Source organism: Agelaius phoeniceus, chromosome 14, assembly GCF_051311805.1.
Source record: "Agelaius phoeniceus isolate bAgePho1 chromosome 14, bAgePho1.hap1, whole genome shotgun sequence".
NCBI lineage: Eukaryota > Metazoa > Chordata > Aves > Passeriformes > Icteridae > Agelaius > Agelaius phoeniceus.
The window spans coordinates 18,272,685-18,300,186 of record NC_135278.1 but is presented as its reverse complement, the minus strand read 5'-3'; the positions used below and the strand labels follow the sequence as shown (position 1 = coordinate 18,300,186).

The 27,502-nt window shown below is 39.6% G+C and overlaps 1 protein-coding gene across 6 annotated transcripts in view; it reads right to left on the bottom strand.

Annotated features, from left to right (window-relative positions):
* The window catches only part of PCDH11X (protocadherin 11 X-linked), a 432,804-nt gene that overhangs the window by 345,343 nt on the left and 59,959 nt on the right, over nucleotides 1-27,502 (bottom strand). For 4 of the 6 annotated variants that reach the window (XR_013184313.1, XR_013184314.1, XM_054641581.2 and 1 more), the window contains exons 3-4: nucleotides 20,628-20,675; nucleotides 15,027-17,513 (exon numbers count right to left, since the gene is read on the bottom strand). Coding sequence is in view for 4 of the 6 variants with exons in the window: in XM_054641581.2 (XP_054497556.1) it covers nucleotides 15,027-17,513; nucleotides 20,628-20,675 (2,535 nt within the window). In the remaining 2 variants the exon portion in view is untranslated. Of the gene's footprint in view, nucleotides 1-5,072; nucleotides 8,939-15,026; nucleotides 17,514-20,627; nucleotides 20,676-27,502 lie in introns of those variants that run through there. The other 2 variants (XM_077186155.1, XM_077186153.1) reach the window with 2 other exon arrangements.

Sequence of the window (27,502 nt, the reverse complement as noted above, 5' to 3'; positions counted from 1 at the left end):
CTGAAGGGACTGCAGATGGCACAGGGAATAGTTTTAACACAGAACACAGAAACTTACTTTGAAGTATTCTCCACTTTGCCATGGAGAAAGAACAAACCCTTGGAACTTTTGATGTGTAAAAATGGATTGTGCATGAAGATTCTGTTTGTGGGACATGGACAGATTTCACTCAAGCAGTCAATGCCCTCAGAAAATAAAACTCCAAAGGGGCTTTGTTTTTTTCATGACAAAATTTCAGATTCTCTCATCTATCTCAAGAAAAATTATGTTCTTCACGAGTGAGATTAGTGCAGTTCATTGTGTGAAATTCCACAGTTATCACATCCTCATGTGAATTTAATAAAGCTCAGCCTTAGCAGCTCTTGAACAGCAGCCAAGCATTTGATTTGTTCTATTTCATTTTATTCATTTAAATGCATCTTGCTCCCATCTGGAATAATAAAAACAAACAGTTCAAGGAGTTATTGTGTTAAAAGGGGGCAATGAAATAATGGAATATCCCCTTCCAGCCCCCCTTTTCCTACCTCTGGCTGTTTGATATCCATTGCAGAGCTCATGTTGCCATCTCCTAATTCCTCAAAGGCAGCCTGTAAGAGGATTGTCAGGACAGATGTTGGAGCCCTCTCACAAGTGAGCACAGCCTGGCTCAGCCCTGCTCAGTGCTTCAAAGCCAAACTACTGTAACTAATAAATCATGCTTGGGAGCTGAGAGCAGATAATTGTATATCTTGTACACAGGAAGCATCAAAAGCCTTTTTTGCCTCCAATTACGTTCTCCTGGCTTAATTGCTCCTGTCAGAATCATTCCTGTCTGCTTTTAATATCCAACCTTTGAGATAAGTTGCTGAAGAGGTTTGATGTGCTCATTGTGAGCGAAACAATCAAGATTGTGTCAGCTTCTCAGGGCTTTCATTACAGCTAGAGGAAATTCAAATAAAAACTCACAACATATCTATAAAATAAAGATGAATACAAAAGTTAATGAGCCGTACAAGTGAGCAGCAAACAGTGCACTGGGGGCTCACCCCAAAAATACACACAAATAGATATATTTAAACTATTTACACACAAATAGATCTATTTAAACTATTTACACACAAACAGATCTATTTAAATTATTTACTATTTATAAGTAATTTGAATTCATTGGATATTTATACACGGGGGTAGTGAATAAGGCATAAGACGTGCATAAAGACATTTAAGATTCTGATTTCCACTTAAACACCTCTATATTCTTTAGGAGCCTGTTGAGGACTCTATATCCTATTCTAATATTTTCTTGAGGAAATTATTAGAAGTCAGCTGAACAAGACCCAGAGAAAACTGATCTGAAAGAAGCTGGTTTTGAGTCCCATGATTGGAGTAGGTGACTCCACAGATCCCTTGGAACCTGAATTGTTCTATCATTCTATGATCTTTAAGAATTCTGATGTAAGAAATAGATAAATATTGTGGTTCTAATATATTGCCAAGATTTACACACTTGGCACTAATTACCTTGGTTATTACCACAGTGCTGGTGTCAAATGTCAAATTGACACAACACCAAGTGCACGATCCTACAAATGTCTGGATTCTTACACAACCCCCCCACCACAGTTTCAATATATTCATATAAAAATAGGAAAACATGGCAGTAAGAAAATATTAAACCATCCGTTAAAGACAAGAAAACAAGAATCTCACAGTGTTAGACCTGGTATTATTTTCCAACAGGGACAGGACCTGAAGTAACTTGGGTTAAAATCTGGCCAAAGTGATAATGCACAGAAGTGGGGGATGAAGAACGAGAATGAATCAGGGAAGATCATTCAGCAGGGACTGATTTACAACTTTGGCCACATGAATTTTTTAAAATGCATTCATCAAATCCCCCAGCCTCTTGTTTGCAAAACCAGTAGGTTTGATGATTCCCCCATGGGTAAGCAAACACCTATCTGTTTATCCCTGGGGTTTTTTTTGTTGGTTTTTTTTTTTTTTTAATTAGTCACAATATCCTTTTTGCTAGATTAAAAATCTACTCCAGGCTGTTGAAAAATCCATTCAGCCTCATGCTCCTAAACAGCAAGAAATGTCTTTGAAGAGTGGCTTATAAAGAAAACAAGAAAAGTTTTAGGAAATTATCTTTTTGTTTGTATATATATATATATATATACACCTATATCTATGTGTATAAGCTTCTACAATGTATAAAATGAGAATTAAAAAGGGAAGGATTCAGTGTGTCTAACGAGACACTTCTGAAAAGTATTAGAGATCTGGTTTTGGATAGAGTCACTTATTGTTATCTGAAGGAAGAAAAGCCAGATTTTCTTGCGGGATATTTGGTAAATCCCTCGTTCCCACTCAGGTGTAGAAAGAATTGCAGATCAAGGTGACTCAGCACGGCCTGTGAGCAGGGAATACAGCAGTGCTGATCACTGCTAACAACAACAACAACAACAATAACAATAATAATAATAATAATAACAATATCTCCCACACCTTTCCAAGCGGCAGCCGCTCTCAGCCAGAGCTCTCACTGAGTTCTGAGTTCAGCACCAGTTGGGAGGAACAAACACTTCTTGTACAAATTGCAGTTGTTTGGGCTTCTATCTTTGAAATCAATAGCAATCAAAATCCCAGCAGGCTGGAGAAGTTGTTGCTTCCCTTCTGCTAGGCTTGAGAACATAATCCAATGTTTTCCTCCCCTCTTGAAGTTTTGTTTACAAATAGACTTATTTAAACAGAAAAGCCCTTTTCCACCTTCAGTTTGATTCCTTGGTGTGTTGGCTACAGATAGTTTCATGTTCAACATCTCCAAAAACAGACTTTGGAAAAGAGAAGACAGAAGCTAGAAAATACTTAGGCTTTCATAGTGTATAATTTAAAATATCTGTACCTATGTGCTTAGGTAGTTATAATAACTGGGTACTAGCAAGCAAAAGCACTTGCTGTTAAATTCATTTCAAGAAATAAAAATGCAACAAAGCTAGAAGACAGTTTATTGTTATACAAAAACTGTAATTTTACATCAGGTAAGTTTAAAAAAATTAAAATCAATATTTTTGTACCATCTTCAGGAATTGAAATAGTTTCTTCTAGTTAAATAGCAAAGAAAACTGTACCATATCTTTTTTCCAAGTCTGAGTTACTTTTCTTCTTCACTTCCAGCTCCAAACCCATTCTTTCTCAAAGAGAGGGAAACAATTTTAACAATCTATAAAAATCAGTCAATAATACCATAAAGACACCTTGCCTTTCAATCCCAATAAATCCCTGACCTGAATCACTTTTCAGCCCAGATGTGAACACACAGCCACACATTCAGATATATTCAGTCAGCAGCAGAATTCTGCTGCTTTCATCCATAATGGGTCAACACTAATGTAATTAATAAAATATGTGACTTAAACATGACTTAAAACTGCATCTGCAAAGATCTCTGATGTGGCACTTAGGATTTTAATTCAGTTTCACACCACAATAATAATTATAGACTGAAAAGTTCTTCCTTTCCCCTCATCCCTTTCCATCCTAACTCCTCTTAAGTCCTGAACAACCTTGTCTGTGCGGACACTGGCCAAGTCTGGTTGTCAGAAAATCACAAAATTTCGAGTAATTTCCAATTACTCAAATGCCCTAAACATTCCAAGGGAAGGACCTCCCAAATTCCAGTCACCTGTTTGACGTTCATTTTTTAGTCTGAAACACACGTGCCCAAGTGTCTGGAAAAGACCAGAATTTGTCCAATGTTGGTTTCTTTCTCACACAAGAGAGGGAGGGGAAAACCAGCAGCACATGGATGGTTTAGATCCAGAGCTAGAAAAAGTATTTTTGTGGGAGAAAACCCATGATTGGAGACTTTCATATCACAGCTCAGGAGCAAACAGAAACCAGGAGCAGGGGGCACCTCATCCATCCAACAGCCATGGGAGTTCTCTCAGAAAGGATGAAAACAACGCTGAGAACAACAGAGCAAAATTCAGCTCCTGATCCTTAGCTGGAATTCAGTGATCCAAAATCAAACCTCATGCTTCTGATACCATCATTCAGGTTTTATTGGAAATAAGTGATTTCAGCTTGAATGAACACCTTCCTTGGAAATGAGAGCATAAATGCATAGCACCTATTTAAAAGATTGCAAAAAGTCAATAATGCCCCTGAAAAAATTCCTGATATCACACCTAATATCCATCTCTATGCATATAAATAACTGAATTTGATTTACATGTGTTTATTTATGAAATAAGCAGAAGCTCACAATTTGGAGAAAATACAAATGTGTCGTTTTGCTACATTTTCAGTGGTAATATACCTACATAGTATACCTACATTTTCAGTGGTAAAATTTAAGAATATGAGTCTATTCAGTAGGAAAAAATGGATTTTAAAATACTGAGAGACAGTACAGGAATGAGTCAAATAACCTAGTGAAAGAATCATAGCACTAAAACTCAGAGCTGCACTTTTCATATTTGTATCCTAACCTCCCAATCACCAAGAGTCATTTTCTCACATATTGAGAACCCAGTACATTCTCAGAAGGGAAGACAAATCTTCCCAAAAATCAAATAATGTGGCAGATTGAAATCCTTAGAGCCTGGCTATCTTTCACAGCAAGAGATATTGAGATGGGCACATCTCTGCAGTTTCAATATTTACTGCCTGGAACTTTTGTTAATTGAATGTGTGATAAATGTGGATGGACACCCTCGTGCTCCCAATATACGCAGGCAAACAAAATACAGAGACAAATACAAACACCCCCACGTGCATGGAAACATCATTGGGAAAAATGTGACTCTTCCTGCTTAGATTTCTTTGAAAACATTGTAGACAAAAGAAATGTGCTGTTAGAGAGTTTCAGGTTTTCAAAGAGGCATTTTCCTTCATATTTCTTCTTGTAAAGCTTACGTGTGGTTAAGTTATTTAATAATCATGGCTCCTAAACTGTGAAAAATACTGGTGAAAAATACCAGTCTCTGTAGAGGCTTGGTGGTGGGCATGCATTCAGCAAACAGGCCAGAGGTGTATTTAAAAACAGGGCTGCTCCACAAGGTACACAAATATCATCTCTATAACAAATCTCATCGTCAAACCAAATTTATTTTAGAAATAGATAAATAAGACATAAAAGGAACAGTGCTCAGTAATTCAATATGAAAGCAAAAAATATATATTCAAATCATTTGTTAAAAAGATTTTACAAATAATAGGTAAGACCAGGATACACCATAAATACATGTTTTATGGTAAAATGGGAAATCACCAGAAAAGTGTAACCAAAAAAAACCCTGCAGCATTACAGTTTATGTTAAAAATATAATTCTATTTACATCACAAACCAGTTTTGTTCCTGACAGCCCCTGCCGCCCTTCAGAACTGAACTCAGAAGGATTTAAATCCCCCAAAGTTCTTGCAGCACCTTGCTTGCTCTCAGAGGTGTTTGAGGTCAGGTGGGAGGAAGCTTTGGTAGACAAATCCATAAAAATTCCAATAATTGGCTGCAACCAGCTCACCTGAGAGCCAGCCCCAGCTGCTGTGCCGGGGGCTGCAAGCAGCCATGGGACCACTTACACCTAAAAGTGGCAATAAATAAAGAAGTTTTCTCTTTGTTCAGCCCCACATTGCACTGGAACCAAGCCCAAGCTCTGGGTTTCCCTACAGACACGGCCTGGCTGCTCTGGAGATGGGGCAATGGGCACCAGAGAAAAGGGGAGTTCCTTGAGAAGTTCATACTGAGGTGACTGTGGTAATTGCAGTCTGAAATATGATAGATATACTGATATTCCAAAGAAAATGTCATGAGTTGTCAAGTTCAAAATGAACATTTGGTCAACTCAGTGATTTTTGCTCATAATTCACTCCGACTTCTAAGCAGTCAGAGAAAAAGTATTTCTGTAGGTGAAAACATTTGAGAAACAGAGTTGGTTTTGAAACACATATCTAGCTTTGACTCAGGATACTAAGATTATTTCAAACAAAAATAACAGAATTTTTTGACTGGCTTTGAGCACAGAAATGTGTAGAAATTAATATTCAGCACACACACACATATTTGGTCAATAAGCATTAGGCTTTCATGTACCCATTCAACCATCAGGAGGAAATGAACAAGTTTCATACCAGTCTATGCAAAAACAACTTCTTAAAAAATGATATTTAGATGTAAGAAAACAAAACCAGACAAAACACATGAAACTGAGCCACTTCAGAGGTTTCTGGCTTTCCCTTAGGGCATTTGGAAGGTTCTCATATTTTGGCTGGGTTGACTCATGAGAGAACCAGAGGAGGGAGATTACTGATTTGGACCAGTAATTAAACCATGTGATGCACCTTTTATTTCATTTATGCAACTTTTGGACATTTTTAAATCATCCTAGATGCTTTTAGAATTGTTAATTGGTAGACTAGATTGGTAGGACCAGTGTAAAACCAGGAAAAAGATCTTCAGCTAAGTTAAAAGCAAAGGAACTCAAAATGAAGTATATTCCTCTCTGAAAGCACATAACTGGCACATCTGGTACAAGGAAGGTACTTATCAAATGTTCTCTTCATACTCAGTGTAAGAAAGTAGGCACTTCTAGAGGGTATTCAGTCCTAAAATCAAAATAACCTGCTCCAGCCTATCTATGCCTTGTTACCACCAGAGGAAAAAAAACTGAGGCCAACTACATTTTCACTTGAGATGACTAAATTTCATTATTAAAAAAAGGAAAACATAAAAGAAAATCCCAAAAAAAAGTTTGAATGTAAGCACTGGAATTATTTGGTGCTTCTCTTCATCAACCATTAAGTTTATGTACAGGGGTTTTGTCAAAAGGGAAATCCAACCTAATTCTCATAAGGAGACAAATCCAAAGACTCAAAGTCAAACCAGAAACTCAAAGCCTCTGCAACCGTCCTGTCTGCCTGACAAAGAACTCTGAAAGGGGCCCAAGGGCTGTAACTCAACCATCACTGGATTCTCCCATCACCCACCTAGGAAACACCTCCACAAGCAACTGCAGCAGGAGCAGAGCCTGGGACCCCAAACAGCCCCTCTGGGAGAAATCCCAGCATGAATTTTAAATGGCTGAGCTGTGGCACTGAGTCAGTAAATGTCACTGCATGTCTGACCACTGGGAGTGTTGGGGGATTTCAGTTTGAAGCATAAATGCTGCAAGGCTGCTAAAAACAGGAAGAGCAAAACGGTCTGACAGGTACATGAAGTTCTTCCCAAGAAAATGATCCCATCGTGGGAAATGAAAAGCTCTCTGTAACAGTCATAGCTATAATTATGCAATACAATATGCTGAATTACAATACGTACTTCATTATTAATAGAATTTATTTTACAGATCAAATAGCCAAATACACATTGGTTTCTTTTTTTAAAGAGCCAGATAGCAAATGTGGAGCAAACTATAGGCAACAGTCATGGTAGACATTCTGCAGTCCAAGAACTGAGGCAACGTGATTATTAAGTACAAGCCTATAAATATCTTTACATCAAACATACAGCAATGTGTAAGAATTCCATGTTGTAGTCTAATTCATGAATCATTAATAACTTTTTTCTTTAAAAGAACGTTCTATATACTGTATACATCCCAGTTAAAAGCAGTGTCTGTATTTCATTTCATTCTAGCAAACTAATATTACATGTCTTCATATAAGTGCAGAAAACAGGGTTCTTTATACTCCTTTGCTTCCTAAGAGATTTTTGCATTGCATATGAAATTCTAATATTATAGATGATACATATTAAGCATTACTCCCTAAAATGTGAGGCAATATACAAGAACTTGCAACCAACCTTCAAACAAAGCTATGATACTCAAGTTTTATTTTGTAAATGAGCCGTGCTAAATAACAAAGGATAATATAAAAAATTTTAGTAAAAAAAAAAAAGAAACAACAAACAAAAAAGCCAACCAACCAAAAAAAGAAAACAAACCAACTTTATAGAAGAATTATTGGGGAAGAAAAATAAACAACAGTAGGCCATTTACCTCCATGTGCTGGCTAACAGTGAAAAAATTGTGTCCACTATTTCCTATTTAATACACTGAAAACCAAGCCACTGGATTTATGACTTTTTCTTTTTAAATAAAAACACTTCAAAAGGTTAAATGTTTGGCACCTGTTAAATAGGCATTATCTAGACTTCAGCAAGCAAAATGAAAATTAAATTTTCCTTTTAAAAGTTATGTGAGTGCTTTCCAGTTATTTAAAAGGTGACCATTTATTACAAAATGTTGTGAGTAAGAAAGCAGGAAGTACTAGTTTTTCACTACTACTATTGTGCCTAAAAAATGAGAAAGCAGTGACTTGATCATTTCTATTTATGATCCATAGCAGCAATATCATCATTAAAAATATTATGGATACATATAAATAACACTTAACTCTTAACATGTATAATGGTGCTATAAGTGACAACAACTCAGTTGTTTTTCTTTTAAATGCAGGGAGTATAAAGAACTTTACATTCTCTTTTTTAACATATGAATAAAATTTATTGCTCCCTTTTAATATATTCATAGAAACAAAATTCCTAATTGTTTCAACTAAAATAAATAAGGACAAAAAAAAAAATCTGGGACAAGAAGATGATTACAAGCAAAATAAATTTACCATAATCACCAACTGTGAAGAAGGATGGATCACATTACTTTTGTTTTCTTAGCAAAACTACGTTATAGAACACTATAGCACAATGTACTAAAATTTCTTTGTCTTTTCCTTTTAAAAAAAATCCTTGCCCTTGATACCTTTCAGTAGGGCAGCTTGAACAGTTCATGGTCACTTCCAAACCCCTCTGGAGATGAGTCGATAAATTTCTTCAGCAACCAGAGCCAGGACAAAGGGCTTTCTCGTGCTATTTCCTTGTTCCCATGTTTGCTGGCTTAACATCATTGAGTACACGTACGACTTCAGTACATAACATCAGCTGGGATGGCCTTCAGAGCTGGCAAACAGAGAAACAGCATGAGAAAAGCCCTTTCCTGCAGCATTTGCACCATAAATTGTCACGTTCGCTTCCGAATTTCTACCGAACCTCGAGCGCTGCGCGGTCTGAGGTGTTCTAAGGAACCAACCCCTCCTGGGGTGCCTGTGATCTACACACAGAGCACAAATGCTGCAGCAGAAGGAGACACAGAAATAGCTCCCATGGATATTATTCTAAATGTCTTACTCCTTTTTTTGCTTTATCCACTCAAACCCAAAGTGCTGCTGCAAGACTGGAGCTGTCTGAAGGCTGCTGCACCACCTAGAACTGGTTCTACAGGGGTTTTGTGGACTTCATGCAAAAGCACAGCTCCTAAAAGCATAAAATATTTTTTCATTTGAAGAATTATTTTGCATCTTTAATCTAAATTTATCATCGGTGGGTTTAGTCCTAAAGATTCACAGAAATTAAGCCATTCTGATCAATTATTGGACAGAAAAGAAAGCACTGTCAATACCACAGTCCCCAAGACACCAGCCACTCACTGGTCAGGAAATTGCTATCAACTGCAGACTATTGAGTGCAATACCTTCTGGGAGAACACAGGAAAATAAACAAGTGTGAAAATTAAACCAGAGTTAAGTCAGACATCACTGTTAGCAATGGTTTATAGCTAAGTAAGACATCTGAAACAGCACAGTTGGGTCACAAGGAGGAAAAAGTAAACTTTTCAGTTATCCCACTGAAAAAAATGATGGAAAATGCACTTAATGTTTGAAAAATTACATTGTTTCTATCCCGAGGCAAGTGGCTGTTGGAGAAGGAATTGTGTGTCATTCTGCACAAAAGTCACTCCCTTATTAATGCTGGAACCTCCTTTACCAACTTCAGGATAAAGTCAGTCAATGAGCCCTTACTGGGGAAAAAAAGAAAAAAAAAGAAAAAAGGTGCCTTTGTTGGCTCTGAATTTTTTTTGTCATATTAAAAATCTTTCATTATTTCCTCACACAAAACACAAATTCCTTTTTCACTCCTGTTCATGCTCTGTTTTTGCCTTCTGCTATGAGGCAAAGGGGGCACTTTGCAGATACCTTCCTCCATGCTTTTCTAGTGAAAAGTATTAAAAGAAATTGTTGAAGATTTTCTACCAGTGTTGCACAGAGGAAAAGTATTTTCTTGACCAGCTTTACTTCAGTAGTGATGCACATTTAAATAATTGCTTTTAACTTCTGACTCGCACACTTTGACTCATATTCCAATTAGAAATCTCTTCTCCAAATTCAACTTTTTTTTTTTTTTGGTGAAATGTATGTACCTGGCAGCAGATCAGAACCACAAGCAAAATTACCAGTCAGAAAAGTAAGGTAAAATAACAAGAATACTTAGAATCACAGTAATCCATTTTGAAATGGCTTTTAGGAAGGGCTTATACCAACAGTTATTTAGCTAAAATTTAGGAGAAAATGTTCTTTGAGTGTAATTTACTCTGTATCTGTCAATACAGAACACCAGTGCTACGTCTGTTTTACACCTCAGAGCAACAGCCTTGCCTACTGATGATTACAGGATTCTAAATTAAACTCACTGTTATTACACAAAACAAAAAATCCTGCAGCTAAATATTGAAGGAACAGGTGAGTTTCAGAGCTGTTCTTTTCAGGAGCACTGCAATATTCCTTCCACTCACATCCTGAGCACACTCTTCTCACAGTGTAATGTCATTACAGCAGATTTTAAATCAGAAACCCAAATACCCCATAACTGTAAGCAGGTCTAAGCAGGCAGTGATAGAATCACAGAACTGAGGCAGTGGGGGCTCAAAATTCAATATATTGAAATGAGGGCCACTTCCCATTCATGTTTCTGTAAGGAGGAACTTATGTCTAAGTTTCTTTCTCCTTACAACTCATGCAGCTGATGTCTGCCTCCACCAGCTCCTAACAAACCAGCAGAGAACTTAATCTGAAATTTCTATTCATGAGTGTGGATAAGTTCATAGATGAGAGAATCCCTGAACTGCACTAACGAAGATTTGCATCAGCAAAGTGACAGAAATCCATCTCCATGCCTGCTCCCTCCCTCAGCAGCTTCCCCAGCAAGGGGCAGCTGAACTCACTGGCACACCAGAGACCTGTGGGGTGCAGGGAGAACCCCCAAAAAAGGCAGAAAATCCCAGATCAGAGCACATCGCACCTTCCAGCTCCTGCACTGGCAGAGGTGCTGCCTCCACGGGCACTAAAGTTCCTCAAGTCAGAAAAATCTTGTTCTGGAGTGAAAGATGACAACCCAAAAGGCCACAGGACCCGAGTGACCAGGGGTAAATTTGCCAAGATTTCCCCTGTCCCTCTTGTTTGCATTCTGCTGTTTCCAAACTGAACACATCTGAAACATCACTCAGTAAAAGAAAGGGACAAGAAGAATAGAATGCACAGCAAGTTCTGATCAATCTTTGCAGCTTTAGCTTCTTTGAATCAAGCTGCCACAGACAACACTGTGCTCTATAATTATGCATGTTTTGACTAGACAGGCTGATACCTAGGCAGGCATTTGAAATGTCTGAATGCTGTTTTAAAGTGCATGAGCAAAGATTTCAGATTTTGAAATTGTGTTACATGAAAATGAGACTGAAGCAAACTCCTCTCCCTTCTTCTCATCATCCCCATGCAAATGCAAAGAGAATTAGAAGATTTGTGTCACTGTGGAACACTTCACACACTTTGCTCCCACTGAGGTGAACGTCAAAAGTAACTGAGCTTTTACAAAGCTTGCAGGCAAATAACCTTTAAAGATGCTCTGTGTTTCTGCACCAAAGAAAACTTTCCTGAAGCCCACAACTGCCAAAACAATGGAAATCTGATGGCATGGAAATTCAGTTTGATTTTTATAACGCTCCAGATATTCTAGTTTGAAAACCCTTATTATGAATAAGCCCCTTCACAATTTAGCACTTGGACAAACTCCTTTAAAAGAATTATCTCTACTACATCCCCCAAAAAAGCATTATACTCTGAGGGTCTATTGTCACTGGTAGTGTTTAACTCCTCCTGGTAACTTCAGAGCAACACCAGCACCTCTGCCCCTTGCCCTCACATACAAATAGAGCAAAACTTGACCTCTCTCTTAGGGGCCATTGCAGGAAGAACAAACTTTGCCTCTTCAGTTTCCTGCAGTTTATGACTCAAAGTGTCCTCAGCTGCTTCAGGAGTCTCCAATTGCTTCCCCATAAAAATTTCAGCTGTGGCACTGTTGTATTTATTTGCCCACATGACCACTAAAGAGATATTTTGGGGGTTTTTAGTAGAAAAACCTTTCCCTCTTTGCTTGCATGCTTTTTGAGTACAACTGCCATAATGACTTTCTGTCATTTTATAGATCACTTAGACAAATTTAGCAGTAAAGCAAAGGCATAATTTCCTTTCTTTAAAGACTTGAATCAATACCATTCAGACAGACACAAAATTTAGAGCTTCCAAAGAAAACATATATTTTTAGCTGGAACACAATATCATTTCAAATATCTGAGTAGAAAACTTTGCATGAACAAAGCTAACAATAGCTGGGATGTGCAGCCTATAATAATATCAGTCCCCATTGCAAAGTGAAGAGACACTTCACAGTGACCAGAACATTCTTTAGGCTCCTGCAGAACTTTTGGCTTGTAGAATAGCTGCACTATGGTAAAAGTGGTAAATGATGATATTTCCCCCTCACATCAGGCATCCTATTTTCACTTTTCAAACCAGCACATCTCCCTTTTTAACTGAACTGACTTGTCCTACAGTTTCTGCAAATTCAGAGAGCGTCTGACACAAAACCATCCAGAACCACGAGGATCCTGTTGGTGTGTGAGGCTGAAGGGTGGTGGGACAGCAGCTGGAGACAGTTCTGTGCCTCAGGATTATTTCTCTTTATATTTGTTTCTTTTTTTTCTTTGCTGGCTAACAGAGACAACTCTCAAGTAGCCCATCCTGAGCCCCACATGAGATAAAACCACCCAGACTACAAATACAGAGCCAGGGGAGGAGTGAGACTGACTTTTAAAAGATCTGTTGAGCTTTAAGAAATTCTTTACTTGTTTTTACTTAGCAAGAAATACAATTTTCATTTAGTCACAGTCAAACACAACACAAAGGATTGCCTCTAATGACCCAACTTATAATGCATTAATGAAATTACATAAATTTAATTTTCTTAAAAATGTGAATTCACATGTTTAAAGGTGACTGCTGTTTCCAAATTAGTGTAAAGGGCCATTGTGGTGATCAGTTACCCTTCCTCCAAACAAGGTATTCACTTTCATGCAGACAAATATCCCTGAGAGAAGGATAGCTGCAATTTTAACAAAAGCAGTACAAACCGTAACAATAATCTCTTTTTTATCTATCCACCACATCATCCTAACAATGTTAGGTGCAGCTCTATGAAGATAAGCTGGTATCAGCTAGTGAGCATTAAAAAAACCCCACAGTTCTATTCTGCTTTTCCAGATAGGAACCCCCTGTCACAGACCTTGAAGGCACAGATAAAAGGAAATGCTCTTTCCCCCAGCCAACTTGTGCAGAAGAGAATTGCTTCCCATGCCACTTTCTAGGTTTTCACTGCCACAGAAGGGACCCTGAGAGTCACGAGCTTGCTTTCTTTGTTGGCAGCATTACTGCAGGACAAAGTGTGTTTCAGCAGACAATGGCAGAACCTCTTTGACTCACAGGAACTGTACCAGAACTCCATTGAAAAAAAAATCACTTAGATCAGACCTACAGAAATGCTGAAAACAGCACTGCCCTCTGCTCAGAGTGATGGGAGTTCAAACAGATGAACAAACTGGCAAGAGGCTTTTCTGATATGCAGTTTAACTTAACACACCTAAATACATTGCTTAGAAAATGTTATCCACAGTGATACAGATTACCATACAAATTTGTGTTGATAAAGGGAACAAAATAGAATAAAATAAACAACATATCCTGAAATTTTCAAAGATATGATGACTGCTCTGAATGAGAAGCTTTTTTTATGAATGTTGTTATCACTACAGTTGAAGTAAAACAAAGTTCCCAGAAAAAAATTCAGCTGGAGGAAGAAATTTACCAGGCTAAAGTCATGCTGAGGACTTGTTCCCAAGCAATATATTAAGTTAAGCATATTATAAAGTTAAAATATATTATCAATAATAAAATAAACACTCCTGAACTGTTACTTTAATGATTAATTCCTTAACCAAAGCTTAACTTCTAAAGATTAACTAGAAAACTATCCCCACCAAGAACTTTGTGATACTTGGAAGAGAAGCAAACAGATAAACAGAAAAGTTTTATTAAACGGTTCAAAATATGGATTAATATTCGATTCTATTTCCAGTGACTTAAAGCTTTTCTGTAGGGTCTTGAAGAATAAAGGGTACTTGAGTTCTCAATTTGTTTTTAATTTTAAGCTGAGGATTCTTTAGACATTGCCTTTGTTGTACTGCATTTCTAAGAAGCTAATACCTGGATATCAGGCAGAGCAGCAAATAAGTGAGCTCAATTATACTGATGTCTCTAATTTTTCCCTAACTTTGCCTGTCAGCTGTGTCATTCCACCAGATTTAAGGCTCCTTCCAGTCTGAAAATGCCTCAAACTCTCGGAGGAAAATCCTCACCTGCTCCTGAGAGACCTTGAAGCAAAGCTACGGCCAAATGAAGGCTGCAATTCCAGACTCCATTAATATTAAGAACCACTTACGAGAGCTCCTCTAAAGCTTTATTGCTTTCCACCCAGATTGTTTGGATCCTCGAGCACACCAGGCTGGGGAGGCCAGTCCCAGGCTGAGCCCTCTGAGCTGCTCGAGGTCCCGCGGTGAGGTGGGAAGTGCCATGCTGCCATCTGCAGTCAGGACACCACCACAGGGAGCTCTGCCTGCTCCATCTCCTCACAGACAACACTCTTTCCCCTTCTCATTTTTCTCCCTTACCACTCAGGAAGCTGGAATTGTTTGTTTTACAACGCCTTGACACTCAAAGCTTTACCCCTTGCAGAAGAACTTATCTTGCAGCGCTTCAATCTGGAGTTACAGGATTGGCAAAGTAAAGAGGGAAGGAGGGAAAAAGCACCTTAAAAACTCCATTACCTGTCTGGTGTGTATGGGGCCTGGGGTCTTGAAGCCTCCTTGACAGCTGCATTCAGAAACACTGTAAGGGTCCGAGCTGCTGGATGAGCACTTGGAAAGTGAGTCACAGCCCACCACAAAGGTGTTATCTAGAGGCAATTCCTGAATGACATGGTGCTTCTTGGGGGGTACAGGAGTCTCAGGTTTAATTTGAAAGGTGGGCTGCGGAGAAGCAGACTTGTAGTGCTTTGCTAAGTCTGGGCTATCAGGTTTAAATGTGGTTGGTGTGGTGGCCCAGTTATATTTTCCCATAGTCTGTTCTTCTAGCTCTACGGGAATGTCTAAAGTGCCATTTATGTGCTCGTGGCCAGGATCATCAGGCTTGGATTCTTCAATAGTCACAAAGTTGAGGAGGAGACTCTTTGGAGAGCGCTTCTTCTTCTTCTTCTTTTTCTTGATCTGCCTATTCTCTTGGTTGGGGGAAACCCATTCACCACTCTGCTTATTTTTTTGGACAACCTTGTGCCTGGGCGTCTGGCGGCACCGGACTAAGGCAGTAACAAAAATTACCAGAATAACTGTCATGGTGCCTGCAATAATGGCAATGATGATCTTGACATAATCATTGGTCTGCGGGGTTATCTCACCATCCCCAATGTTCTGGCCAACTGGCGTTTCCATATTCCTACGCACCAGCTCTTGCACGTAGGAGCTGTTGGTGACCGTCTCGTTCACAAACAAGTGCACAAGAGCAATGGTGTAAAGAGACTCCGGCTGTCCCAGGTCGTTCACCTTGATCACCAGTCTGTGCAGGCCATGATCTGATGTAATTACCTTCTCTTTCAAAGTGATATTGCCTGTTAATTGGTCAATGGTAAACAAGCCCCTGGAGTTCCCACCTATGATGCTATAGCGGAGCTCTGCATTCATTCCCGTGTCATTATCAACTGCAAAGACTTTAGTGACTACAGACCCCGGGCTGGCTGACGTTGGGACCAGCTCATAGGAATAATTAGAGGAGGGGATAACAAAAACGGGCCTGTTATCATTTACATCAACAACATTGATGGTCACCTTGGCAGTTGAGGAACGCTGCAGTCTTCCTCCATCCACCGCTTTCACCTGGAAAGTGTATGACCCCTGCTGCTCCCTGTCAAAGGTAATATTAGGCCTTATTACACCAGTGAGTGGATCTATAATGAAATTATCTCTACCATTTAAGATAGAGAGAGTGACTGCAGCGTTGTCTCCCGCGTCAGCATCCGTAACTGTGATAAGCCCCACTGTGCCGTACATGGGCAGGTTTTCTGGCACATAGAAATTATATTCATTATGTGTGAAAGCAGGGCTGTTATCATTCTGGTCCAGCACTGACACCGTCACAGTAGCATTGGTCTGCAAAGGTGGCATCCCATTATCCTTAGCCAGCACAGTGAAAGAGTACCTGTCCTGCTTTTCTCTGTCCAGCTTTCTCACTGCTGTCAGGATGCCTGTGCGGCGGTCCAGGTTGAAAATTGGGGGTGCATCAGGACCCAGGATGTAGCTGATCTCGGCATTCCGCCCGCTGTCAGCATCTGTAGCGCTGATCTTGGTCAGCTGAGTACCAGGAGCGTTGTTTTCAGGGATGGAAAGGCCTATGATGGGCTGGGTGAAGACTGGGGCGTTGTCGTTTTCATCCTTAATTTTGATCAGGAGCATTGCAGACTGGTTTAAGGGAGGCTTCCCTGAATCTGAAGCCACTATTTTGATGGCATATTCCCGTGTAGCTTCATAGTCTAGAAACGTGGCTGTCTCCAGGAGAAACTGATTATCAAACACTGGTTTTAGCCTGAAAGGAACATCATGGTCTGTAAAACAGGTAACTTTCCCATTCTGGTCAGCGTCCTTGTCCATCACTGTTATCAAAGCAATTTTTGTATTAAGGGGAGCCTTCTCAGACAACAGCACTGTCCCATTCACCGGGTTGATGATGTACCTGGTGTCTATTGATGGGACATTGTCATTAATATCTGTGACGTTAACAGTCACCGTGGCTCTTGACGGAGTGGAGCTGCCATCGCTTGCCAGAACAGTCAGTTTGTGCACGGGGGACTCCTCCCTGTCCAGCGGCTCCCTGATGGTGATGAGCCCAGTGGTGTTATCGATGGCAAAGAGCCTCTTGGCCAGGCTGGAGATCTGGTTGCTGAAGTAGAAGTGGATCTGTGCATTGGAGCCCAGGTCGGCGTCGGTGGCGTGCAGCTGGGACACGGAGGTGCCCACGGGGGCGTTCTCGGGCACGCTGACCTCGATGTCGTTCTCCTTGAACACCGGGCGGTTGTCGTTGACGTCGGTCACCGTCACCTGCAGGATGGCAGTGCTGGACCTTGGGGGGCTCCCGCCGTCCTCAACTTTGATTTTCATCACATAGGTGTCCTTCTGCTCCCTATCCAGGATCTGCTGGACTATCAGTTGAGGCCACTTGTCTCCCTCAGGTGTCTCAGTTATGTCAAGACCAAATACATTTTGACCCTACAAAACACAGAAAGAGCACACTTGAGCTTGACAGTGCATTTAAAAAGAAAAAAAGATTCCATTATCTTTCTGAAATTGTCATGGAATATAAATTCATGCATATACTCTATACAGAAATATATATTTCTCTATTTACGTTTATTTTTCCATGTCTAGTTTTGCTTTAAGCTCCAGAGCCTTGAGAAAGCTTCAGAGCAAACATGGCAATAAATAGATAGTTAAGAAAAAGGGGAAATGTAAGAGTGATGGTGATTTTTTTCATCCAGATTCTCTATTCCTAAAGAAAAGTTATTAAATTCCTGTACTGATGTAATTCAGTTTCTCTGTTGTATGAGTGAGTGTGGAAATGAGGAATGAAGCCAAAGTTCAGTCATTGGAGGACCTATTCCAATATTCAATTTCAAGGAAACCAAGAAAGATAAAGGGATTATTTCTCTGTTTGTGGAGCAACTCTGGACATGTTCTGAAACCATTAGCATAAAAAACCAAACCAAAAAAAACCCCAACCAAACAAAGAAAAAACCCCCACCAAACCAATATCATCATTGATAAAGTGATTACTACATGATTTAGATCTCAGATGATACAGACAAAACTAAATCCTAACAGTTCATCAGAAATATATTTAAAAACTCATTAAAACTATTCCTGCATTCATCACTATATGTTTTATATTTGTAGTGAAATTAAAATCCCAGTGAAAAAAAGAAGACTTATTTTCATTTCAAAAATATCACAGAACTGCGAGATCAATTTGAAAATGATCAATATTTTTCATGGGTTTGTTGAACATCTCTGGAACTGCACCAAAATGCTACATATATTGCACAAACACAGCTTTTTTAAAAAACAGTAGTGCTGACAAACCCGCTAAAATAAATATTGGAATCTAGAACTAAATTCCCTCTCTCTTCTGCTGTCTCTTCAGACAAGCAGGAATGAAGAACAGTGTAATTATCCTCTTTCCTCACATCTCACCACATAGAGGAATGATGTCAAGGCAGTTTTCCAGCCACATCTTCCATAAGGGCAGGGCTGGAATGCAGAGGGCTAATGCTGAATGCATGGGATGACCAGAAAAAAGAAGGCATAAATAAAATTGTGGACTAAACTAGGAGTTCCTTTTAATGTGTAATATTTGTAATAATGAACAACTGTTCTTCCTCTGTTTATTCTTCTCCTCTTTCAACCACGCTCAGGTAACTGCTATAGAATCATGGATGGTTTGGGCTGGAAGGGACCTTAAAGATCCTCTCATTTCCACTGGACCAGGTCCAGTGTGCTCTGAACTGGTTTGAGGCACTCCAGAACAAAGCAAAAGAAAACATTCCCAGTGTTCAAGGTTCCTTATTTCTCATGAGTTGCAAAAGATTTGTGTTCCCTGTTACCCACCACTAAGTGAATGCATTTTTATGGCTTCTACACACTTCTGAGCGAGGCTGGACTCTCACTGATTTCTTCCTCAAAGCCAGATTTTGACCCTAGAAAAGCCATCTTTTACTTCATGGGACAGAACTATTCATCCACACGTGCAAAAATCACTGTGCCACTTGCACAGCATTTGTGGCAACATTAAGTTGCAACTGGGGACAGTACAAAGTAAATTGGAACACATTTTGAAGCAGTAAAACAAATACAGATTTGGCTCCTTTAGCAGAAGGCATGAAAATATAAGCCCTGCAAATTGTTTCTAAATCAAGATATACATTTTGAACCAATTAGGGTAAATTTTAGAATGGCAATTCTATGCTGATAGGAGGCAGAGTGTGAGTTTCCTCCTCATATTCAATCTGGCTAGCAGTTATTCGCAATAAATTTCATAATTACAAAGAAATTATAAATTATATAGTCTATGCTTTACCATGGATTCCAGAGGAAAGAACAGAGCAGAAGCCAGAGTAAAAGCAACCTGTCAGCTCTCTCTGCCTCTTTATCTGTACACAAGCTGACAGATGGGCACTGGTTATTCTGTCATTAGATCCCACAGCTACAAGAACGTGGTGCAGACTTTGAAGTGACGTGGCTGTAAATGTGGTGCCCATCTCTGCTTTCCTCATCCAGCATGGGAGAGGGGCTTTTCATCATAGCATAGCAGATGAGTTTGATATAAAATGTGGTGCTTTAGATCCCCATTATTAGCTGTGAATGACTAGAGAGCAGAAAAGAATGTGAAGATCTCTTCCAAGTTCATTATTAACACTTGAATAATTTTCTATGGAAAGAAATATTATCTGTGTCTATTTCTTCCCATTCATTACAGGTTTAGACATCTTTTTAAACTACAGAAAAACCATTACAGAGAAGTAGACTTTCTCTTAATTCTGACAAGAGTAACTATTTCAATTTGTTGAAACAAGAATATTTCATGCTGTTTAAGATATAAGGTTAGGTGTGATATGCTGCAAATTAACAAACACATTTTCTAAGAACAGATAGTTCTCACATTCTAAACACTCAAAAAATTGATGAAACAGCCAAGAAATAAAATTTTAAAATTATAAATATCTAATTCTCTCCATTATGAGCAAAGAAATGGAGAACAAAAGTGAGAAACATGAACAAAAACCTTCAGGATTAATTACTTGATGTTGAAATAAATAGCTCTACCATCATTAAAAGTTCAATGAAGTTAAAATTTCCATTAGGGTCAGATTTCTATTGGGACTGAACTGCACCTCAGTCACCACATTATCCCAGTGATCTGAAGGATTTGTTCACACTGGGAAGGGCAAGAGTCCTTTGGAAAAGCACAGTAGATAATTAACAGTTATACAATACCTTTGCCCATTAAAACAACTGGTAGAAATAATCTGCCCCATTGATACCACTACCCTTAGAGAAGAACGGGAATGAGAAATACAAGATTGGCTTTTTAGATTTAAAAATACCATTTAAGCACTAACTATTGGAGGCAAACCCAAGTGATGCCCATCTCAGAGCCTGGATTAGCTTAAAGAGGCTCTGACCCTGCCCACAAGATCCCTTATTAGGGCAATAAGGAGCTCTGTTACCTTATCCCATTTTCATCACAGCCTTTTCCATGGATTTGCACACACAGTCTCTCAAATAATGAAACTTTCTTGTTGAACACTCCCTACTGTGGATATTTACCTGGTCATTTGTAATGGATCCAAATGTCCTTTTCGGAGCTGTTTTGGGCTGTCATGTGGATAAAAAATTAGAAAGTATTTTAAAAATTGCAACATTTAGGTGGTTTCATAAATACATAATCAATGACACACGGACACAGAGTGTGGTGAGCTAGAACAGCTCCAAGTGCTGCAGACAGGACTGGATGTGACAAAGTGCACCAGAACCTACACACAGATATTGCATTTCACAGCATTTCACCACAGGGTTTTGTTAAATCTGTGGGCTACTGACTGCCTGGACATTGTTGGGAAGAATGGGAAAACAGATCAGCTTCTGGTTAATGCTGATAACAGAGACATGGTCCACTGGGTTCAAAACATCCTGTGGAGCCCTGCTTGCAGAGCAGCAAATTGGCAGAAAGCAGGACTGTCTCAAAGTGGGGAAGGGAAAGAATGTTGTGCTAAATCATGCTACAAACCCAGCTGCTCGTGATGCAAAGTACTCAGATCGAGAGAGGCTACCAGCAATGATTCCTTAAAACATCCACATTATGTAATTGTGTGTAACAATCTGCATTGTTAGCTGACAAAGGGCAGATCAACACTGGCCTCAATCTTCATTCAAAAGAGGATTCTGAACCTCCAGAGAAAGCCACAGGAGCAAAGGCAGCTCATTGTTTTGTGGCTACATCTTCACCCCGCACTTATTATCGATCCTTCGGGCACTGTAAATGACAAACACATCACGAGATGTCCTTGGTTCAGCTGAATGTCAAACAGAAGTCAAGGGCCATGCACAGCTCAAGCTTTTGCTCATATTCTACAAGAACTCATCTCAATGACTGCTGCAACAAGCTAGAAGTACACATGCTAACAATCATCTTAAAAGAAAGAAGAAAAATATTAAAAGATTGGTTTCTCATTAGAAAGTAAATCAGTAATTAATTAATTATGCAATTTGTTAAATAAAACTCATTGGCTGAAATGTAGTTTAGAGTCCAAAGAACCCTAAAATCTTTTCAGAAAGTCCAGAGAATAATGCCTGTTTGCTAAATGCTGGTTATTTCACATGGAACAACACAGGAAATCTTTGCAGAGCTTCTGCAGAACTTCAAGACAGGTCCCAGACACTTTTTCCTTGCCTGTTTTTCCAGGACATATGGAGCTGCTCTGTGACTGTGCTGTCAGCAAAGAGAGAACAGCAGCACAGCTCCAGCTCTGAATGCAGAACACAGACCACAGTGGCATGGTGGGCAACTTTTTCTACCAAAGCTGAAAACTAAACTTGCAGTTTTCTTTCCAAGGCGATACTTTGGCTGTGAAATTGTGAATTGCCAAAGCCAAGTTAATGTCTTCAACACAAAATATTCCACATGGCAGGCAGTAATGGATCTGTGTGTCTGCAATGGGTGCATGTGAATGCACTCAGATCCAAACCACCCTAAGTGGTGTAGCTCTAATAAAGGTCCCAAGTCTGCCATTATTCACCCAGTGTGCAATTTGCTGTCCATGCATTCTAGAAAATTACCATTTTTTGGACAGCTGTCCTGCTTAAAGACTCCACAGTCACTCCTCTCATGACATCCCACAGCTTACAACCCAAAGTTACTGGAAATAAGTGTCATTAGTAGCAGCAGTTACCTTCTGAACTGAGTGGCAGAACTTCAAAGGAGAAAAATAACATTACAAAGGTAAGAATTGCTTATAATGCAGACCTCAGCAGAGTTGCTTACAGATTTGAAACACTCTTTGTCAAAGCAATGCAGCCTTTTAATTTGTAGGCCAAGATTTTTAAGGCTTTTGTTCAATTTATGGTTTTCTGTCAGTGTCATGGACTGTTTCTATTGGTTTCCTTTGAAGCAAGAAAAAAGTTTAGCTTGGAATAAACTGAACTTTCAGGTTCAGAACCGCAGTAAAAATAGGATTTGTAAGCACCCAATTATGCATAAACCTAAAGTGCATTTTCTGCATTCAGAATTCTAATTAGCTCCATTCCTATGTAAGGGTTGAGGAGATCATATTATGAGCAATGTCTACACCACAACTTGCTACTTCTTCTCCTCCTATACCAAAAAAATCCAAACCTAAAAAACCCCATAAACCTGAATCTTTTATTTTAATAGAAATTCACTTCATCCACCTCTATAAACTAGAGTGGCAATAATGGTGAACCCACATTGCTGCAGTAACAGGACACAAAATTCCCATGAAACTCCTTTCAGGGAACTGGGCCATCACCTGAGTGGTCTTTCACAATGCACAGCAAACATACAATTATATACTTCAGAAAAACATGCAGCTGCACCACAAAACTGTAAGGAATTTATGTTCACAATACTCCTGCTGTATTAGTTGCAGACTAACTAAAGATGAGAAATTAAAACACAGAGAAACTTTTATCAATTGTCCAAAGTTTGTAGCTGGTCTGAAAAAGGCAGCCACTTCTGAGTTACTAATCATGTTTAAAATTAAACTTCAGAATTTTAAACTTTAGAATCTAACTGTTAGAATGCCACTTTGGGAGCTAAACTTTAGAATTGTAAACTTCAAGCAAAGTTCTTTAATTTAGAGACACTTTGACCCAAAACAAGGGAGGTCAACAGCTGCAGGTAACAACCAGGGAGGAAACCTCCCCTCTTAATCTCCTCCATTACAGTTGCTCAGAAACATTCACAGACATCCTACTGAACAAAAAGCTACATTTTCAACACCCTGAGGATATTCAGATTAAGGTATTAAACATGTTTGAGCTTTGCTCTGAATTCCCATGATAAAGCTCCAGACACCTGACGTTTCTGCCTTTGGATTCACTCACTATAGATATATAATGAAGGGAAAAAAATAGGATTTATATCAGGCAACAATACAGCCAACAAGTGCATTTTGATATTTGCATTATACAAGGTGACAGTTACATATTTGCTCTATTTCCTGGCTGAGAACAGGCACAGAACCGAGGATGTGCCAGGAAGGGAAATAAATGAGTCCAAGGCTCCAGTGCAGTGCTGTGCCTTTGGAGGGGAGCACTAACAATCCTGTTCAGCTGCTCAGAACAGCTCCTAAATCACAACCTCCCTGTGCCTCGACAGCCAAAGGCTCTGTCTGAGCTCCCAGTGGCACATCTGGAGCCCGGGGTGAGCCCTGCCAGGTGCTGGTGAGGGGTGAACCTGCTGTGCCCTCCTCTCAGAGCCTGCACATCAGAGCTGCCAGGCAGGAGGGGATGAAACCTGAGAGCCACTCGTGCAGCAGGAACACAAACACCCCAGCCAGCCCTGGAAATGCCTCTGCCCTGCAGCAGGGGCTGTGCAGCATCCCCAGTGCTCACAGTGGAGATGGGGGTAATGGGTGTGTGTGGAGGCAGTTTGTGGCAAATGGGGTAACAAAATATAAAAGAGACTGGAATAAAATAGACTTGTGTCACAGAGATGTTTTATGAAAAATCCTTTCCTTTGGATTTTTCCTCCTGAGAAGCTGAGAGGCCTCAGGAACAAAATGCAAGCAATGGTTATCTGCTGCTGTGGAATGCAACAGGTGCATCTGGGATTGGGCTCATGTGGTTGTTTCTAATGAATGGCCAATCACAGCCCAGCTGGCTCAGACTCTGTCTGAGCCACAAGCCTTTGTTATCATTCCTTCCTATTCTATTCTGATGAAATCCTTTCTTCTATTCTTTTAGTATAGTTTTAATATAATATATCTCATAAAATAATAAATCAGCCTTCTGAACCATGGAGTCAGCTCCTCCTCTCTTCCCTCACCCTCAGACCCCTGTGAACACGGTCACAGATTTGTGCTTTGCTACAAACATCTGCAAATGAACATTCATTAAATTAATGCATAGCTATTATCTCATTCCCTCCTATACACACATCCACACACAAATTCAGGCATGTATGATAGCTTTAAATGCATGGCATCTTCACTAAGAAAAATCCATATTCTAACCTCTGATGCTGCAGCTTTTCCAACAAGTTGTTTAGCAAGATTGTTTTCTTTGACCTCACACCTTCCTAAAGCTCAAGTTCAGCTGGGAGCAAAATCACTGCACCTTCCCTCAATGCTTACACTTCTAGGAAAAAATGCTGCCAAAACTTCCATGAGAACAGCAGGAGCATCTCACACACACACACGTGGAACCCTCCACACTTCAGAATCACAAGGAAATTCCTTCATGAGCAGGGACAGCGCTTTAATGTCCCTGTGTCGCTGCTTTATGAATGTGGTTTCAAAAATCCACAGCCTTAACAGGGAAACTTCACAACACACGTGGGCAAAAATATAACAGGGTGAGAAATAAACTCCAGCAGAAAAGAGTTTACATCCTCCAATTGGAACAGATTTTCCCCAGCTTCCACAGGCAGGCTTTAGGAATTCTAGACCTGTCACGAGTGCTGCAGAAATGACCTGATCATAAGCCTCTCTCAAGGCCTCCACTCTGCAGGGTTTTGTAAAAAATCAAAATAAGAGAGAGTGTATGAGTGTGACATTTAACTGCCACGGGATCAGTTTTGCTTCTGAAAGAAATAAAGCTATACTTTTTCAAGGAATGAAAACTTATCCTTTTTTTATTACTCCCAGAAAATAACAGTGAGGCTCCCATATTAAACTGTAAAAGTATGTGACGTATGCAAGTGCAAGATGCCACTTCACCGCACATGGGAAGATAATAAATAATACTGCAATTTCAGAGTAATAAATGGGAGATGGTGGCTGAGATGACAGTGACACTGCTAAAAATAGTTCCAGAGAATTCTGAAACTCAGCAAATAGAAATCTTTTCACCATCCGGATCAAGGAGTGTAGGGGATAAACCAAAAATGTATTTTCTGGTGCTGGATTTCTCAGGAACTTGACTTCTTCCTCCTCCAGTGTTACTGACTCCTATTTATCTGACTCACTAGAACAAGAGCAAGACAAAAAAGGAGAAACATTTCCTCACTCTAAGGCAGCAACTTGAGTCTGAAAATCAATTTTGAGAAGAAATCTCTTGCTACCTGTGTGTATTGAAAGTTCTAGCAAATAAATTGTCCTGACTTTCCAGTTAATGAGTTATATTCTGAGAAAATGCTTCCCTGTGAGTTTGGGATCAAAAAAATCTTAGAAGTGTATTTGATTTATACTTCAATATATAGTTTTACTCAAGAATATATTCCTTTCTAAAAACAAAAATAAAATTCCAATTTCACTCTAATTGAATGTGTTTGAGCTATTTCTCGGTCTTAAAATCAAAGATGGAATTGAAGTAACTGATTTGTGAGAAAAAAAATAAATTTAAGAATATTAGAATGGCATGTTTACAAGGGAAAAACCAACCACTCATCATTCCATTCCAGCCTTTCTGCTTAGTTTTTGTTCACTGTTTATGTTCCCTAATAGCAGTTTAGTAATGAATATACACTAAAAATTATAGCTAATGGACAGGGATTTTTTCCTCCAAAAGGGAAAAAAAAAATCAAAGAAAACTATGAGACCAGAGAACACAACAAGCCAATATTTAAGCAGGAAGAACAGCAGCTTTAGAAGGTAAAGGCAATATCCATCTCCTGCTGCAGAGATCTAGATTAGTCTCACCTGTTAATGTGAGTCTTACAACAAATTATAAACTGGGACAAACCCTCCCCCAACTCATGGGAAAAAAGCAGAGAATGGTGAATGTTGGGATAAGGGGAGTGATGGGGTGTGTGTCCTCAGCAAGGTTAATTCCAGAATAAATACCACAGCCCAGAGTCATTTAGCAACATGACCGCCCTCTCCCAAAGTGCGCTGCTCCAGAAAAAGCAAATTAAACAAAGTAATGACCCTACAGCCCAAGCCAAAGGGAAAACCCAACCTTTCCCAGGTCTGGATGCACACAGAGTACTTTGCTGAGCCTAATTCAATCACTGCCCTGAACCAGATGTTTCCAAGCAGCAGCTCACACACTGTTTGTGGTACAATAAAGTTCTACACAGAACCTGGACCTGAGGCCACAGGCACACACAGACCTTGGACCTGAGGCCAAAACCATGAACAGCTTTGGGGCAGCTGCCACCATTCCAGGCAGGAAGGTGGGAAGGTCTGGTGGGAAACCAGAGCTGAGAACTTCCCCAGAGCCCTCCCAGCTCCCTCTGTGACCATGAGCACCCCAGCAAAGCCCCAGGCCAGTGCCCAGAGAGCCCCTCCTGCCTGCAGGGCAGGGACAGCATCTCAGGCACCCCAGGCTGGGACAGGGACAGCACAAAGCACCCTCTGGGGATGGGAAGATGCTCTCAGTAATCCAGTGTGAAGTACAGCCTTTGAAAAACGTGATGTAAACAAGGGATTCCACCAAACCCAACCCATTAAAATATTTCATCCTATAATGAAATATAACTTATGCCCATCATCTGGGGAAACGACCATAGCACAGAATATAAAGCACAGCTCAAACAATTTCACTTAAACAGTCTTTGAACAACTTTCAACTTAGACACAAAGACTTCATCTATACCTTGATTTGTAGACTTAATTAGTTTCTATTTCTTAGAGGATTTAGCACATTATTAGGTTTCTTGCATATTGAGGTATTAAGCTAAGAACAATAATTCAATTAATTATGTCAATGAAGCAGTCAGCTACATAAACAGTCAGAATTCAAAGATTTAGTTGGGCATGTTACTATTTTTAAAACCTGGCTAGGATGTTCTACCAAATACTACATCTGTCATTATTCATCAGGTTCACAGATACTGAAAGAACACAAAACAAGTGCTCTCCAAGAGAGGACTGAGTCAATTTGCTCACAGAAATCTGCAGGACTGCTCTCTACCATAAAACAGCTTTCAGTGGATGCAAAATAGAGCACTGTCTTCAAATCCTAAGGTGACACTATAAAACTAAAATTTTTATGTGTTCTACCTACAGAGTCAAAGCTCT